The following is an 11,851-nucleotide window of genomic DNA, read 5'->3' as shown; positions in this document are numbered from 1 at the left end:
ATTATAGAAGAAGTATACATAATCAGTCTTTCTAGACTACAGGAATGACAGAAATATTTGCATGCAAGCAGATGAAGTGGCATGCCCTCTCCAGGTCCTCAACACTTCCCGAGTGTGGTGTTCCCAGCACTTCCCAGCGGTAGGGGGGTGTGGGGCCTATCCAGGACACACTGAGGAGACTGTCTCCGGGTTGCCCCGGAAAAGCCTTGGGATCCTTCCAGAAGAACTGGAGGAAGTGACTGGCTAGAGGGAAGTCTGAGCTTCCCGGCTGAAGTTGCTGCGTCCATGACCTGACCTAAAAAAAAGATGAGATGAGACTGAAATAACCATTTTATTCTCCATATCAGAACAATATTGTTTTATTTTTTTCAATTTACTAAACAAGGTTGTTTCCACTGGGATGCACATGACGGTGTTGGCAGTCCCTTTATAGTTTGGACGTAAGAGTCTGCAGTCTTGCATGAACAGAAGTCTATATTGTTGTATTTTTTTTTTACATTAGCACCAACAGCCCACAGCAGCAACCAAAACAAAACCTCTCAGTGTCAGTATGCAGCTGCAGCTTCCGTGATGCCGGGGCTCAGATGCATGACCTACTGTGGAGGGGCAGGCCAATGTGACGGGGCAACGGAGGGGTGCTTTCTCATAAGAATATTTATTTTATAATCCATACTGACTTGAAATTTAATCATACTACCAACTATGCAATGTTTTTTTAATTGCATCTTTATTGCATGAAGCTTCATTGTAATGGTGTGAGGTGAGATCTGGCACATTTAGTGTCATGTGGTCCTTCACGACACCTCTCCCTTTTGGACTGGTCCATTTTGCATCAGAAACAATCTGATAGTTGGAGAAGAGTTCTCCATGTCAAGTACTGCTGCAGCCTCGGTGCAATACAAAATTGTAGGTTCTGGATAACTGAGGTGACTTTTTTAGATATGTTTGATTGAAACTATATTGCATTTTGATTGTGATTTATATATTGACTGATTTCATCGTGTGGAATTGATGTGTATATTGTCCTGCTTTTTAAGCACTTTTTTTTGCTATGGACTTGGACTAATTAACCCATTAGTATTCTTTTTCAGATTATATAATGGAAGAAAAGGAGCTGAGTGACCCACTAAACAACATATCAATGATGAAAGGTAACTCATCTTAATTATTTTTATTATCTTTGTAAATAGACAATTTTCTTTCCAGGGTTCTAACTAATATCAACTCAAAAGTCCAATGAAATGTACATGAGTCATACTGAAGAGTCTGAATTTTTAATTGAAGGTAGATGTATGGCTGTAAAAGCTAATGTCCTTGTTAGAATAACCCTTGGGTCAATAGTCGTTTATTGAATCTCTCTTTGACAAGAGTGTCAGTTGATTAACCACTGACATTTTAAATGGGTGATCAAAATAGAATGCAGAGGGATATGTGACCATGGCAAAGTATGACTGCATTTTCAACCACATTCACGGGTGAATTCATTTTGTATAAGTATTGTATTTGCAATGCTTCAATGCACAATATGGAGAAAGCATTCTTGCTGCAGTGTTCAGCCATTCTCATTTACGTCATTGTCAGTCCCAGCCCAATTGTTTGGACACTGATTATTATCTTTGCTGAATCTTTCTTTAATTCCATATTAGTTTAGCCGACATGGCCCTTTTCTAACAGGCCATTTCACTCACTGGGGGTGGAAGAGCGGCATAGAGGCCATCATGACTCGTAGCTTTCAGCACTTGAGCTAAAAAAAGAAATTCCCCTACTTTTTTTTTTTCATCACCCCACAGCATGATGCTCAGTATCTCATCTTGTCAGGGCATATTTTTACACATTCTAATTCCATTAATGCTTGGACTGTGTGACACTCGAGCTATGATGGGTCATGGCAGTCAAAGATATTGTGGAAGACTACCTTGTGTATTCATTTTTTTCCCATTTTATCTTAATTTGGCAAAGACGTGCCTATTGTAAGGGAGCACACCCACTTCATAAATATGCATGCATGTAGGAACATGCAACAAGATACTGGACCGTACATAACACAACTTACCCAGTCTTTGTCTGACACAGCAGGGTGGTCATGTGCTTGTGTCGGAGGGTGCCACCAACCTCCAGTCGTCACATTGACGCCTTGGATTTATTGGTGCCACGATCCGAGGGTGCTGCTGTCAATGTGTATGTGGGTGGATTTGGACAGTGCATGCAGAAAGCAATGCAAGAGAGGAATGCACTGTGACAAATGCCGCATTGCACTCATCGGATGTGCCCTATTATGGTGCACATGCTTTCAAATGTTGGGACTCCTTTTCTCCCTTCTGCCAAATGCTGGGCCAAGAATGAGGTCATATCTGTTGCTAACTGCCACAGACTAGTGAACCAAGATATTCAGTGGGAAGTGTCAGCCAACAAGTGTTTACAGAGCTTGTTTACACCCAGGAAAAAACATGGCAAGGCCAGTGACAGCTTCAACGAGTTGATTTTGTTGGTGTGTTGCCGGACGTTGGGAAAGATTTTCCAACGACATGGGTCATAGAAGGGAAAATGCGGGTGATGGAGTTCAGGAAATGTGAATATGGAGTTTTGTTCTTTTTTGGGTTTGCAATTAGCAATGGGGCTCTTTTAACATCTTGGGAAATCAACTTGAGCTAGCTCTAGTTAAGTATTTGAGTCTAAAGCTGAATTAACATGGGAGGACTTTGTCGCCCGTCTATTTTTATGATGACACTGGATGCCATCTTTGCTTCCTCGCTAAGACCGGCAAATGTTCAGCCTCAACATTCCACAGCCTTTGTGGGAAGATAGGAATGTTTATATTTACGGTTGACCGCGCTGTTGTTAGAAAAGCTCTTTTGATTTTGGGTAACCATTGTTCTTTATCGCATTCTCAGATGATCTCAGCAGGTCAAATATGGAGTCCACCAGCGACTATGAAAAAACAATCCAGCGCTTGAATGACGAACTTGGAAAGGCACAGGATCAGGCCAATACTGAGAGGCACAAATTCATGGAGTTAGAGGGTAAACACTATACTGAATGAGAAGGATTATCTTGTATTTCCAGTATGTTTGCTCTATTTAGGTAGTGAGATGGGGCTTGGTAAAATATTAGATGTTGTATTTTGTAGAAATCGTCAATAAAGAGAGAAATGACACGAAACAACAAGCTGAGGAATCGGCCAAACAGATTAAACAACTTCAAGGTATGCTAGATATACTGTCAACTTGTAATTTTACATTCTATAAATGTCAATCACATTATTTTTTGACCACTATTGTATATATTAAAGAAGCATGATTTGAACAGGCCAGCTGCGACAGCTCCAAGATGAAGTGGATGTCCTCAGAGAGCAAACAGACGCCTCCTCTGGTTTATCTGACGAGCTACAAAGTTCACGTGATGAGGTGAAATCACTGAAACGAACCCTGGAGGAAACTTCCGCTGAGCGGGACCATGACGTTAGCGCCATCGAGTTGAACCTGGCAACCGTCTCCAAGGATTTAGAAAAATGGCGTCAGGCTGCCAGAAAGTACGAGTGTGAGTTGGATGAGCTGCAGCGGGATCTCCAACAGCAGGGCAAGCAGTGGCAGAAAACTGCAGAAATACAAGGTATTTAGGCGTGTTGTACGCTTTGTAATATTTAGTTAATCTGTGCAATTTATTTCATATTTTGTAACAGATGTGATTTTTGTGTTTTCTGTCTCTTTGAGTTACTAAAATTTCTACTGACAAATCTTTGGTTGTGGTTGTTATTTTTGCAGCCAATGAGCTGCAGTCCATGCAGGTGGAGTGTAATGGCTTTCAGAAGGAGTGTTCTATTCTGAGGTCTGAGAAACAGGAATTGGTGAATAAGCATCAGAAAGAAAAGAGCAGTCTGCAAAGTGAATGCACCTCCCTTCAGGCAGAGAAAGAGGAAACCACTAAGGCCCTCCAGAAAGAGAAGGCCAACTTGCTGCAAGAAAGTGCAGCAATTTGTGCTAAAAATGAGGCAATGCAGCAGAAACAGCAGCAGATGGAGAAAGAACTTGTCAGGTCAGTTGATTTGAGAACATTAAAATTTGGCTTTTAATACATTACAGCGACAACTTTTCATCCTGCACAATCTTTCGAAGTTCACCTCCATTATATGTGGACCTCCCACTAAAAACAACGGCAAACACGTTTTCTGTGCACGGTCAAGCGCTCTCATTTGCTTTAGATTATCTTATATCATGCAGCTCACACTTTTAACTCACCACCTGTTGAATCACATGTTTTTGTTTTGTTTCCCCCTAGCTCTCGTGCCCAGAATACTGAGCTGAACATTAGCCTGAAAGCCCTTGAGAGGGCTCAACAAGAGCTAGAAAAGAAGTTGGTTGCAGTCGAGCGCCAGCACCAGCAGGAAAGTAGCAAGCTACAAACCCAACTGGATGAGGCAGATAGCCACAAGGAGACACTGCAGAGAGAGGTGTTTTTTTCAGTTCTCTAAGCACAGTCACTCCTAACCAAACGCATACTGTATGCTTAACAATAAAAAAATATAACATTCTATCATTTGACATAAATGTCGAAAAGGAATATGGCCAAAACCCATGTGCCAATTTTAGTGGACTTAAGTTGTTCATTTACGTGTGAGTGTACGTACGTTTTCTCTCAACTGCCAAATGTTTGGAAACCACTTGACTTCACTACACACTCATCCTTGCATATCTTGGGCATAGTTCCTCAACCCCAACAGTAAATGATTTACAAGTCTTTTTCATTTTAATGGTTTGATAAATCATTTCTTTTACTTTTAACACATTTCTTCCAAAATTGGTATAGTTTCATAATTTTTAAAGGGTCTTGGGCAAGGGTGCCCATTATGTAGATCGCGATCTACCGGTAGATCGCCAAGGTACTATTGGTAGATCGCACGACAATCACATTTTGATCCCTTCCCTCTGTTGATTTCCTTAGCTCGGCTCTTATGAATTTGGCATAAGCTTTAGCGTGAATTGAGAGTGGATTTTCACCCCTGTTCCCTGCCGCTCCCATACATGTTGATCGAGTTTGATAGATAGTGCCAAGTATATCATTACATAATTGCTGAGCTTTGTCAGTGGCTTGTAAAAAACATAGATTGTGGAAGGTTACCTCCTTGAAAACTAGATCTAGGAGCAAAAAAGTTTAAACACCCCTGCAGTAAGTCATGTGTCATACCTTTCCACAAATGTGGTAGAAGTGCAATCAGTGGATTGCAGTCAGGTGCTTCTCGTTTCAGCACAACCCATTGGTTAAAGTGTCTATAGAACAAAAAGCTTCACCCACAGCGGCCCTCCAGGACCGCTTTGCCCACCCATGAATTCTAACCCTAACAACAAAGTAGATTGTGGGAGGTTGGCTCATTGAAAAGTAAATCTTTGAGCAAAAGTGTGAGGGCCCCTTGCCTAGGGGGTAGTAGAGCCTTGGAATGACTGAGAACTTCTAACATGTAAAATATGACTCTACTTACCAAAAAAAGCATGTTATGAAACCACTTCTAGAAGTAATTAATTTCACCAGGTGAGATTTGACTGTAGTTACTAAGGTTTTCGATTTTTATTTTATTTATTTTTTATTTCAGACCAGTCCAACCTGGATAAGTTCCCATGGCACACTTAATGATCTAGTGTGCCGCAAATCCCATTTTAAGAACCACTGTTCAAACCTAGAACGTCACAACCCCCTTTTCTTTTTTAAAATGTCCTTTAAATCAGAAATCATGTTAAATTTCAGCTGTCTCACTAGTCACAGCGTGCACTTCACACTTAAAAGCAGCTGGAATTCACCTGGGGCTATTTTAATCCTCATGGTTGTGTATTTGTCCTAGAATTCTGTCAATGTAGCAGCGTTGCACTTAAGATTGTGATTCTGACTTGAATGACGTGCTACTGTTACTGTCTAAAATGTATACAGGAATCCTATGATTGGCTCAGCAAGGGTTGCGTCACTTTGGATGTAACCATAACTTGTTGCAGAGCTTCAGTAGGTTCGTATGTAAAGATGCAAAATTATAAATTCCGTCACACTGACATGTTCAAGGCATTTTATGATGCTCATGCAGTACTAATCAAACCTTGTGCTTGTGGGACATATTGTAATGTGATGAAACTGGATAGATGTAGCAGATTCAAACCTAATAGTAATTATTCACTACCAAAACATCCCATTTCAAAATGGAATGGACATCTAGTTCAGGAGCACTTAGATTATTTTGGTTTATATCTCATTCCTTCATTCTCGTCTCCAGTAACATATCTGGATGATAACAAGGCAACAGCAGTAAAAGGTTTAAAGCATGTCCTTCGGTTTGATTGTCCAAACAAACAAGCCCTACCTGTTTTGCCATCTTGTGACATAATCGTTAAAAGCAGGCAACTGGCATGCTTCAGGGCAGATTTGGCAGACTATGTATGAAGCAGTCCCTCTCTCTCTCTGGATAAGCAGTGTTTCAGAGAAATCTGGGATCAACTATTGTTGTTTCTGTGTAGTTACAAAAAAGAATAGGCGAATGATAATAATATGTTAGCCTTTGTTTGGCTCAGCATTGTATTTGGGAAGTTCTGCCCTGTTGAGCTGGAGAAACCAGTTGCTTTAGCACAACTCTAGTGAAACCCTCCAACCCAATGAGCTACTGAAAAAAACTTGGTCCCGGTTACTTTCAAAAGCCACATTATTAAATTGTAAATGAGTGTCACATACTCTCACTAGAATCTAGACCCTGTGAAGACTTCTCAAGCATTTTGGCTAGCACTTGTTAAATGTCAAGTGACGCAAACCGATTGTTTTAGCGCTGTTTTGACTATGTATACTGAACGCAATCATTTCTAGCCAAACCAATTGGGAAAAAAACACTGATTCTATTGTGCTTTGATGTTAAATACTTCCAAGAGGTACTTCACAATTATGTCTTATGTTAAAAATAAGAGATTGAACATTTAATTCAGTGATTCCTTTGCACAAGATGAACTCTGTGTACCACCATCGCTAGTCAGACCACACGATGATTTGTCAGTATATTTATTGGTAAAATTAATCCAATATTTTTGTAAAGCTCGCAAAACTCACTCAGTCCTGTGGCTTGGTGTGAGACGATGAGATCGTAACATGTTCAACTAGAGTTAAATTTGCTACCAGAAATTGCCCCTATTCCTTAAAAATGATACTTTGTGATCAAGGTCCACTCAGCCTTGAGCCAATTTGCTGCGGACGTCAATGGACCGAGTGGATAAGAGCATTTTTCTTTTTTTCATCTGGAAGTTTTTTTCTGAGTTGCGACATTAGTTAGAGAGAACAACCTGTGACCCTAATGAAGATAAAGCGGCTCAGAAAATGAGATGAGCATGTTTATAGGTTGTAGTAACCATATTGAGGAGCACTCTGGCAACTTTCCTCCGCTTTAAGCAGGCAAACATGTAAACTCCAATGAAAGGTGACAAAGGTGGAATGGTTCCACATTGTTTAGCGTATGGCAAGGAACCTCATAGACAAATAGATGATTAAATATGGCAAAATCAAGCCACTAACCCGTATTGAATCATCACTATCTTTTCATTGATAAAGAGACTTTAATTGTCGTTATGACCGCACAAGTTCCGGTTTCACAATGAGCGCGGCCCCGTTAAAAACCTCTGTTTTACTAAGGCCTCATGTTGTTGCAGTCGACATTGATAGCATATTTATATTCAACTAGTTTATATTACTGGGAAAAAAGTTGTTCATTCAATGTATACCATTGTGTGCTACATAGTATATGCATTTTTTTTCGGAACCATTTCCAGCAACAAATTCATTTTGTTAGAAAGCAGATGTGAATGTTAATTCTTTAAAAAAATGTAATTCCTTCATTTCTGAACTGCTTATCCTCAAGTGTCACAGTGGGTGCAGGAGCCCATCCCAATCAACTATGGCACACTCATACCTAGAGGCAATTTAGATAGTTCAAACAGCCTACTGTGTTTTGGGGAATGTGGGAGGAAAGGAGTACCCAGAGTACCCAGAAAAAACCCGCACAAGCTTGGGAGAACATGCAAATTACACAAGGAGCACCCACCTGGGCTCGAACCCTCAATTCCATAACTGTGAGGCCGACGCACAAACCACCCCCACCAGGCTGCCTTTAAAAAAATACTAATAATTAATGACATTTTTAAATAATTCTTGACCTAAAGGTTACATTTTTTCCTTACAAGTGAGATCTGTTACATTATATTCATCTATTTTGCTTCTTATTAATATTCAATGCTAAGGTGATTTATAACAAGTGAAATGTTTGAAAAAATATTGTTTAAAAATTTTCACATTTAATAAATCATTTTGTGCATCGAGTTGTGGGTCACAACAAAGTTTTGTATCATTACAGCCCTAATGTTTGTTATTTGCAGAATGAGAAAACCAAAACAGAACTGACTGAGCTTAAGGAAGAATATGACAGGGCTGAGGAAGAGAAGCAGTCACTTGTCAATGAACTGCAGGAGTGCAAAGCTATCATGAAGGAATTACAGGAGAGAGGAACCAAGGTGGGTATTACACTCAAGTGGATTCACTTTGTGTAAATTCTTCACCGTAGTTTGACATATTAAAACATCAGTCAAAAAGAAACTCCTACATTATTAGCAAATCAAATTACTTTTCTTCCCGAGCAACACCTTTCCTTTGGGATTCTATAAGAACCACATTTCCCCCCCCCAAAAAAAAAAAAACTTTTTGGGGTTATTAGTTTCTGACTATATATAGATCATTTGTTTAATGTAAGTCTCAGAACAACTCTGCTATTATTATCTGGTGTGTTCTCCTGTTACTTTAAAACACTGACCACTGTGTGACTCCCATTTAAACCAAACACAGTCTACTTACTGAAGGGTGGCCTAATAAATTTCAGCCTTGCTATAGTGTGTCCCATTTCACCGTTGATTATTATAATATCACTTCCCTTCTGTAGACGTCCCTAATGCTGCCTGTTCAAGCCATAGTCATCGGCCTTGTCCTGGCTTTGCTGTTATGGTGCTTCGGCGCAATGTGGTAGTAAGGTATACGTTATTCCTGCACACATCTGTCATTCTCATCAGTGTCGTCCAGATCACTGCATGGCTAAATCAGGTTTCCATCCCTACTAAAATCCTAAAGAAATATAATTCAGGCCGCTGCAATTTAACCATTCCAATCCTTAAGCTTCAACAACTGACATTTGTGTGTGGACACTAACAAGCTTTTCTCCTAATAGCTTTGGATGAGGTCATGTTTATCTTTTTAAACTGGCAATGTTCTCCGCACCACCTTGGTCTGGTTCCATTTACGCCCATGCCAGGGAAAGGCTTTCACATGGTGACGCTCATGTTTCCATTTTTGTGCCGCCACTCGTTTCAGAAGCCGTGGATGATCTGGGTCCCTGTGGTTGCTGTGGCTCTAACAGCTGTGACTGCTGCTGCACTCTTTAAGACCTGAGAGCTACATATACGCCTCACTCATGCGCAACACATGCACACAGCAAATCTAGTCAGTTCTCTGCACTGAAACTTACTCGTGTGACACACTGTTATCTGCACTGTTAATTTTGAGGAGCCATACTTACCACTGTTTAAATATCTGAGAACTTTTATTTCAGATAGCGGTCGTATTTATAGCAGAAAGTCCTTCTATTGTTGAGAATATTTAGCTGTAAGTTCGTAATGAATGTAAATGTCTTACACACTAAATGTATTCATGTGTAACAATACTTTGGATGGCAGTATTTGCAGCCCAAGCCTCCCATCAACATGTGTAGTTGTCAGCAGAATAAATATTATCAATAAAGTGACCTAATTGAGTTATGATTAGCGTCTTTAAATACGTAGTGCAATCACCAGGATTCGATACACCTGCACAAAACATGTAGTATGCAAAATAATAAAATAAGCTTGATTGTAAGTACGCCTAAAATAACCAATTTAGATACGAAACAGTCTCCAGGTGTATGAAGTGCACAAATATGGCAACCGCTTACAAGAGCCTGGTGCCGTTACTTCCGGCGGTAATTTGACAGCAAGAGAAATTTTGAAGAATGAGTCTTTCATTCATTGATTTTACGAGCTGCTTATCCTCACAAGAGTCACGAGGAGAATGAGTCTTTCATTCATTGATTTTACGAGCTGCTTATCCTCACAAGAGTCACGAGGAGAATGAGTCTTTTAAGCTTTGATAAGAGTCGACACTGTTCAGGCCGTGAGGACACAACTATTCACTGCTGTGTGCCATTTCGTAACGTTAAAACAAAGAAGTGGGTTTCCACGCTTTCACTGTTGAACCTAACTAAAAGAGAGCCTCAATGTTGGGCTTTTTGGCTCAAAAAGAGAGCGAGCCATAGAGGTAGAAATCCAGGAATTTATATAATGTGAATATGTAGGCTGCTTGACAAACCGCAATAAAGAATGTTGTCCCGATCCTGGTCTGACACAATTGTAGAACACAAAACATTGGATTTTAATGTGACAAAATCCTCTTTCTTTTAGTCAGCTTTTACACCAGAGGTACTGGAGCAAATACTGGTCGGTGTTCGCCATAATTTTCCATCTCGTCCATCGATAGGTTACTGGCATTCCACAACACACAAAGGTTTAAGATAAGCCCAGACTGTGAAGAGAAAGAAAACAAGCACTGGCTTTTTATCACTAAGTAGGCACACTTCGAGCAACATTCAAATACATCCCGGTCATTAGAAGCTGTCCTGTTAGTTAGTGCCAAGCTGTGTTAACAGTGCAGCTCTGCTTTCTGTTTGGCTTCTGACATAATAACGTGAGTATGTATTTGCACTGCTTGACTGCCAAGTCGAAGGTATGCATTGTTTTGTAAATTTTCCTTATTTTGAGATTTTCCAACCTTAATAGTAGGACAACAAAAATAATGTTTTTATTTTAAATAAATTGTTGAGCTCCAATTAATTGCTGTCAAATTGTTTCAACTATATCTATACATAAATTGGGCATTCTGGTAGTCCTGTCTAAATGGGTTCTTAGTGGTTTTTACCACAGAGAGCAACTGGTAAAAAGTGAATACTATAGCCACTGCAGCCAACTTTGTCAACTAATAACAATTACAATATACAACTAAGAATGGCAAACCCCTGTTGTTTTCTTGAGGTTAAATAGTAACACAGCAGAGAACACTGCTTTAGGTTGTAGTGAGATCAAACCTATCGAATGAGCTAACGTCTGCTGCTCGCTGCGTGTGTATAAGAAAATGCAGCGTTCAACAAATTCACCCATGCAGTAATCGGCAGAACGCTTGCAGCCCGATTTGTGCTAGCCACAAAAGATCATACGAATTTGCAATTAAGAGACTTAAAAGGGGGTTTGGAAAATTTGGAGGTCTACAATGTCTATAAATCTTTCATTTGCCAATCAATTATAGTTGTCATTTAATAACTACAATGGTTCCTACAACAGATACGTTTGACATCCCTGCCATCCCCCTAATATGAATGACCTTCATGGGAAATATGGTTGCTCCAAGTATTTAGTATTTTATTTAGTTTTTGGTGTGCCACCCCAAGATCTCAATTGCCCTCATCTGACCACCATTGAGAGAAATTATGAGTCACCACTGATGACCACTGGGCTGTGCTTTTTCCGCAGTCCCTCCCACATTGAAGGCGGCATCTCTCCCTGGCAATAGCTTTCAGCAGAGGAAGCTGAATGTTTCTCAATAGAATGACAAGCATGTTGCTAAATTTCAAATGTCACAATCCTTGGTGATGCTGTCATTGACCACGTGCCAATGGCGCTAACTTTGTTGGTACATTCCATTGACAAATTGGCTGCTTTGGAATGAGCCCTGTCAAGGGCAACGTAAAAATAATGCAATGTTTGCCAAATGC

The 11,851-nt window shown here is 40.1% G+C and overlaps 1 protein-coding gene across 3 annotated transcripts; it reads left to right on the top strand.

Moving 5' to 3' along the window:
• Nucleotides 1–770: 770 nt before the first annotated feature.
• On the top strand, nt 771–9,805 carry slmapb (sarcolemma associated protein b). Of its 3 annotated transcripts, none has more exons than XM_077614304.1 (10): nt 771–926; nt 1,092–1,151; nt 2,892–3,020; nt 3,128–3,202; nt 3,307–3,609; nt 3,762–4,032; nt 4,276–4,447; nt 8,385–8,519; nt 8,942–9,029; nt 9,367–9,805. In XM_077614304.1, the coding sequence occupies exons 2-9, from the start codon at nt 1,100–1,102 to the stop codon at nt 9,023–9,025; spliced, it is 1,221 nt and encodes a 406-aa protein (XP_077470430.1). In that variant the 5' UTR covers nt 771–926; nt 1,092–1,099; the 3' UTR covers nt 9,026–9,029; nt 9,367–9,805. The 3 variants fall into 3 exon arrangements, with proteins under 3 accessions (XP_077470430.1, XP_077470431.1, XP_077470429.1); XM_077614305.1 differs by having other exon boundaries at nt 805–926; nt 1,079–1,151; XM_077614303.1 differs by lacking the exons at nt 771–926; nt 8,942–9,029 and having other exon boundaries at nt 1,079–1,151.
• Nucleotides 9,806–11,851: the final 2,046 nt, after the last annotated feature.

The sequence above is a fragment of the Stigmatopora argus genome, chromosome 1, assembly GCF_051989625.1.
Source record: "Stigmatopora argus isolate UIUO_Sarg chromosome 1, RoL_Sarg_1.0, whole genome shotgun sequence".
Lineage (NCBI taxonomy): Eukaryota > Metazoa > Chordata > Actinopteri > Syngnathiformes > Syngnathidae > Stigmatopora > Stigmatopora argus.
The sequence above is the reverse complement of the archived record's forward strand: the minus strand, read 5'-3'. Positions and strand labels throughout refer to the sequence as shown.

What these genes read in the sequence shown, in the direction of transcription:
- slmapb (XM_077614304.1), top strand. Translation starts at nt 1,100, where the DNA reads ATGGAAGAAAAGGAGCTGAGTGACCCACTAAACAACATATCAATGATG. An exon ending in GAAAACTGCAGAAATACAAG is followed by an intron (nt 3,610 to 3,761) that starts GTATTTAGGCGT and finishes TTATTTTTGCAG; the next exon opens with CCAATGAGCTGCAGTCCATG. An exon ending in AGGAGACACTGCAGAGAGAG is followed by an intron (nt 4,448 to 8,384) that starts GTGTTTTTTTCA and finishes TGTTATTTGCAG; the next exon opens with AATGAGAAAACCAAAACAGA.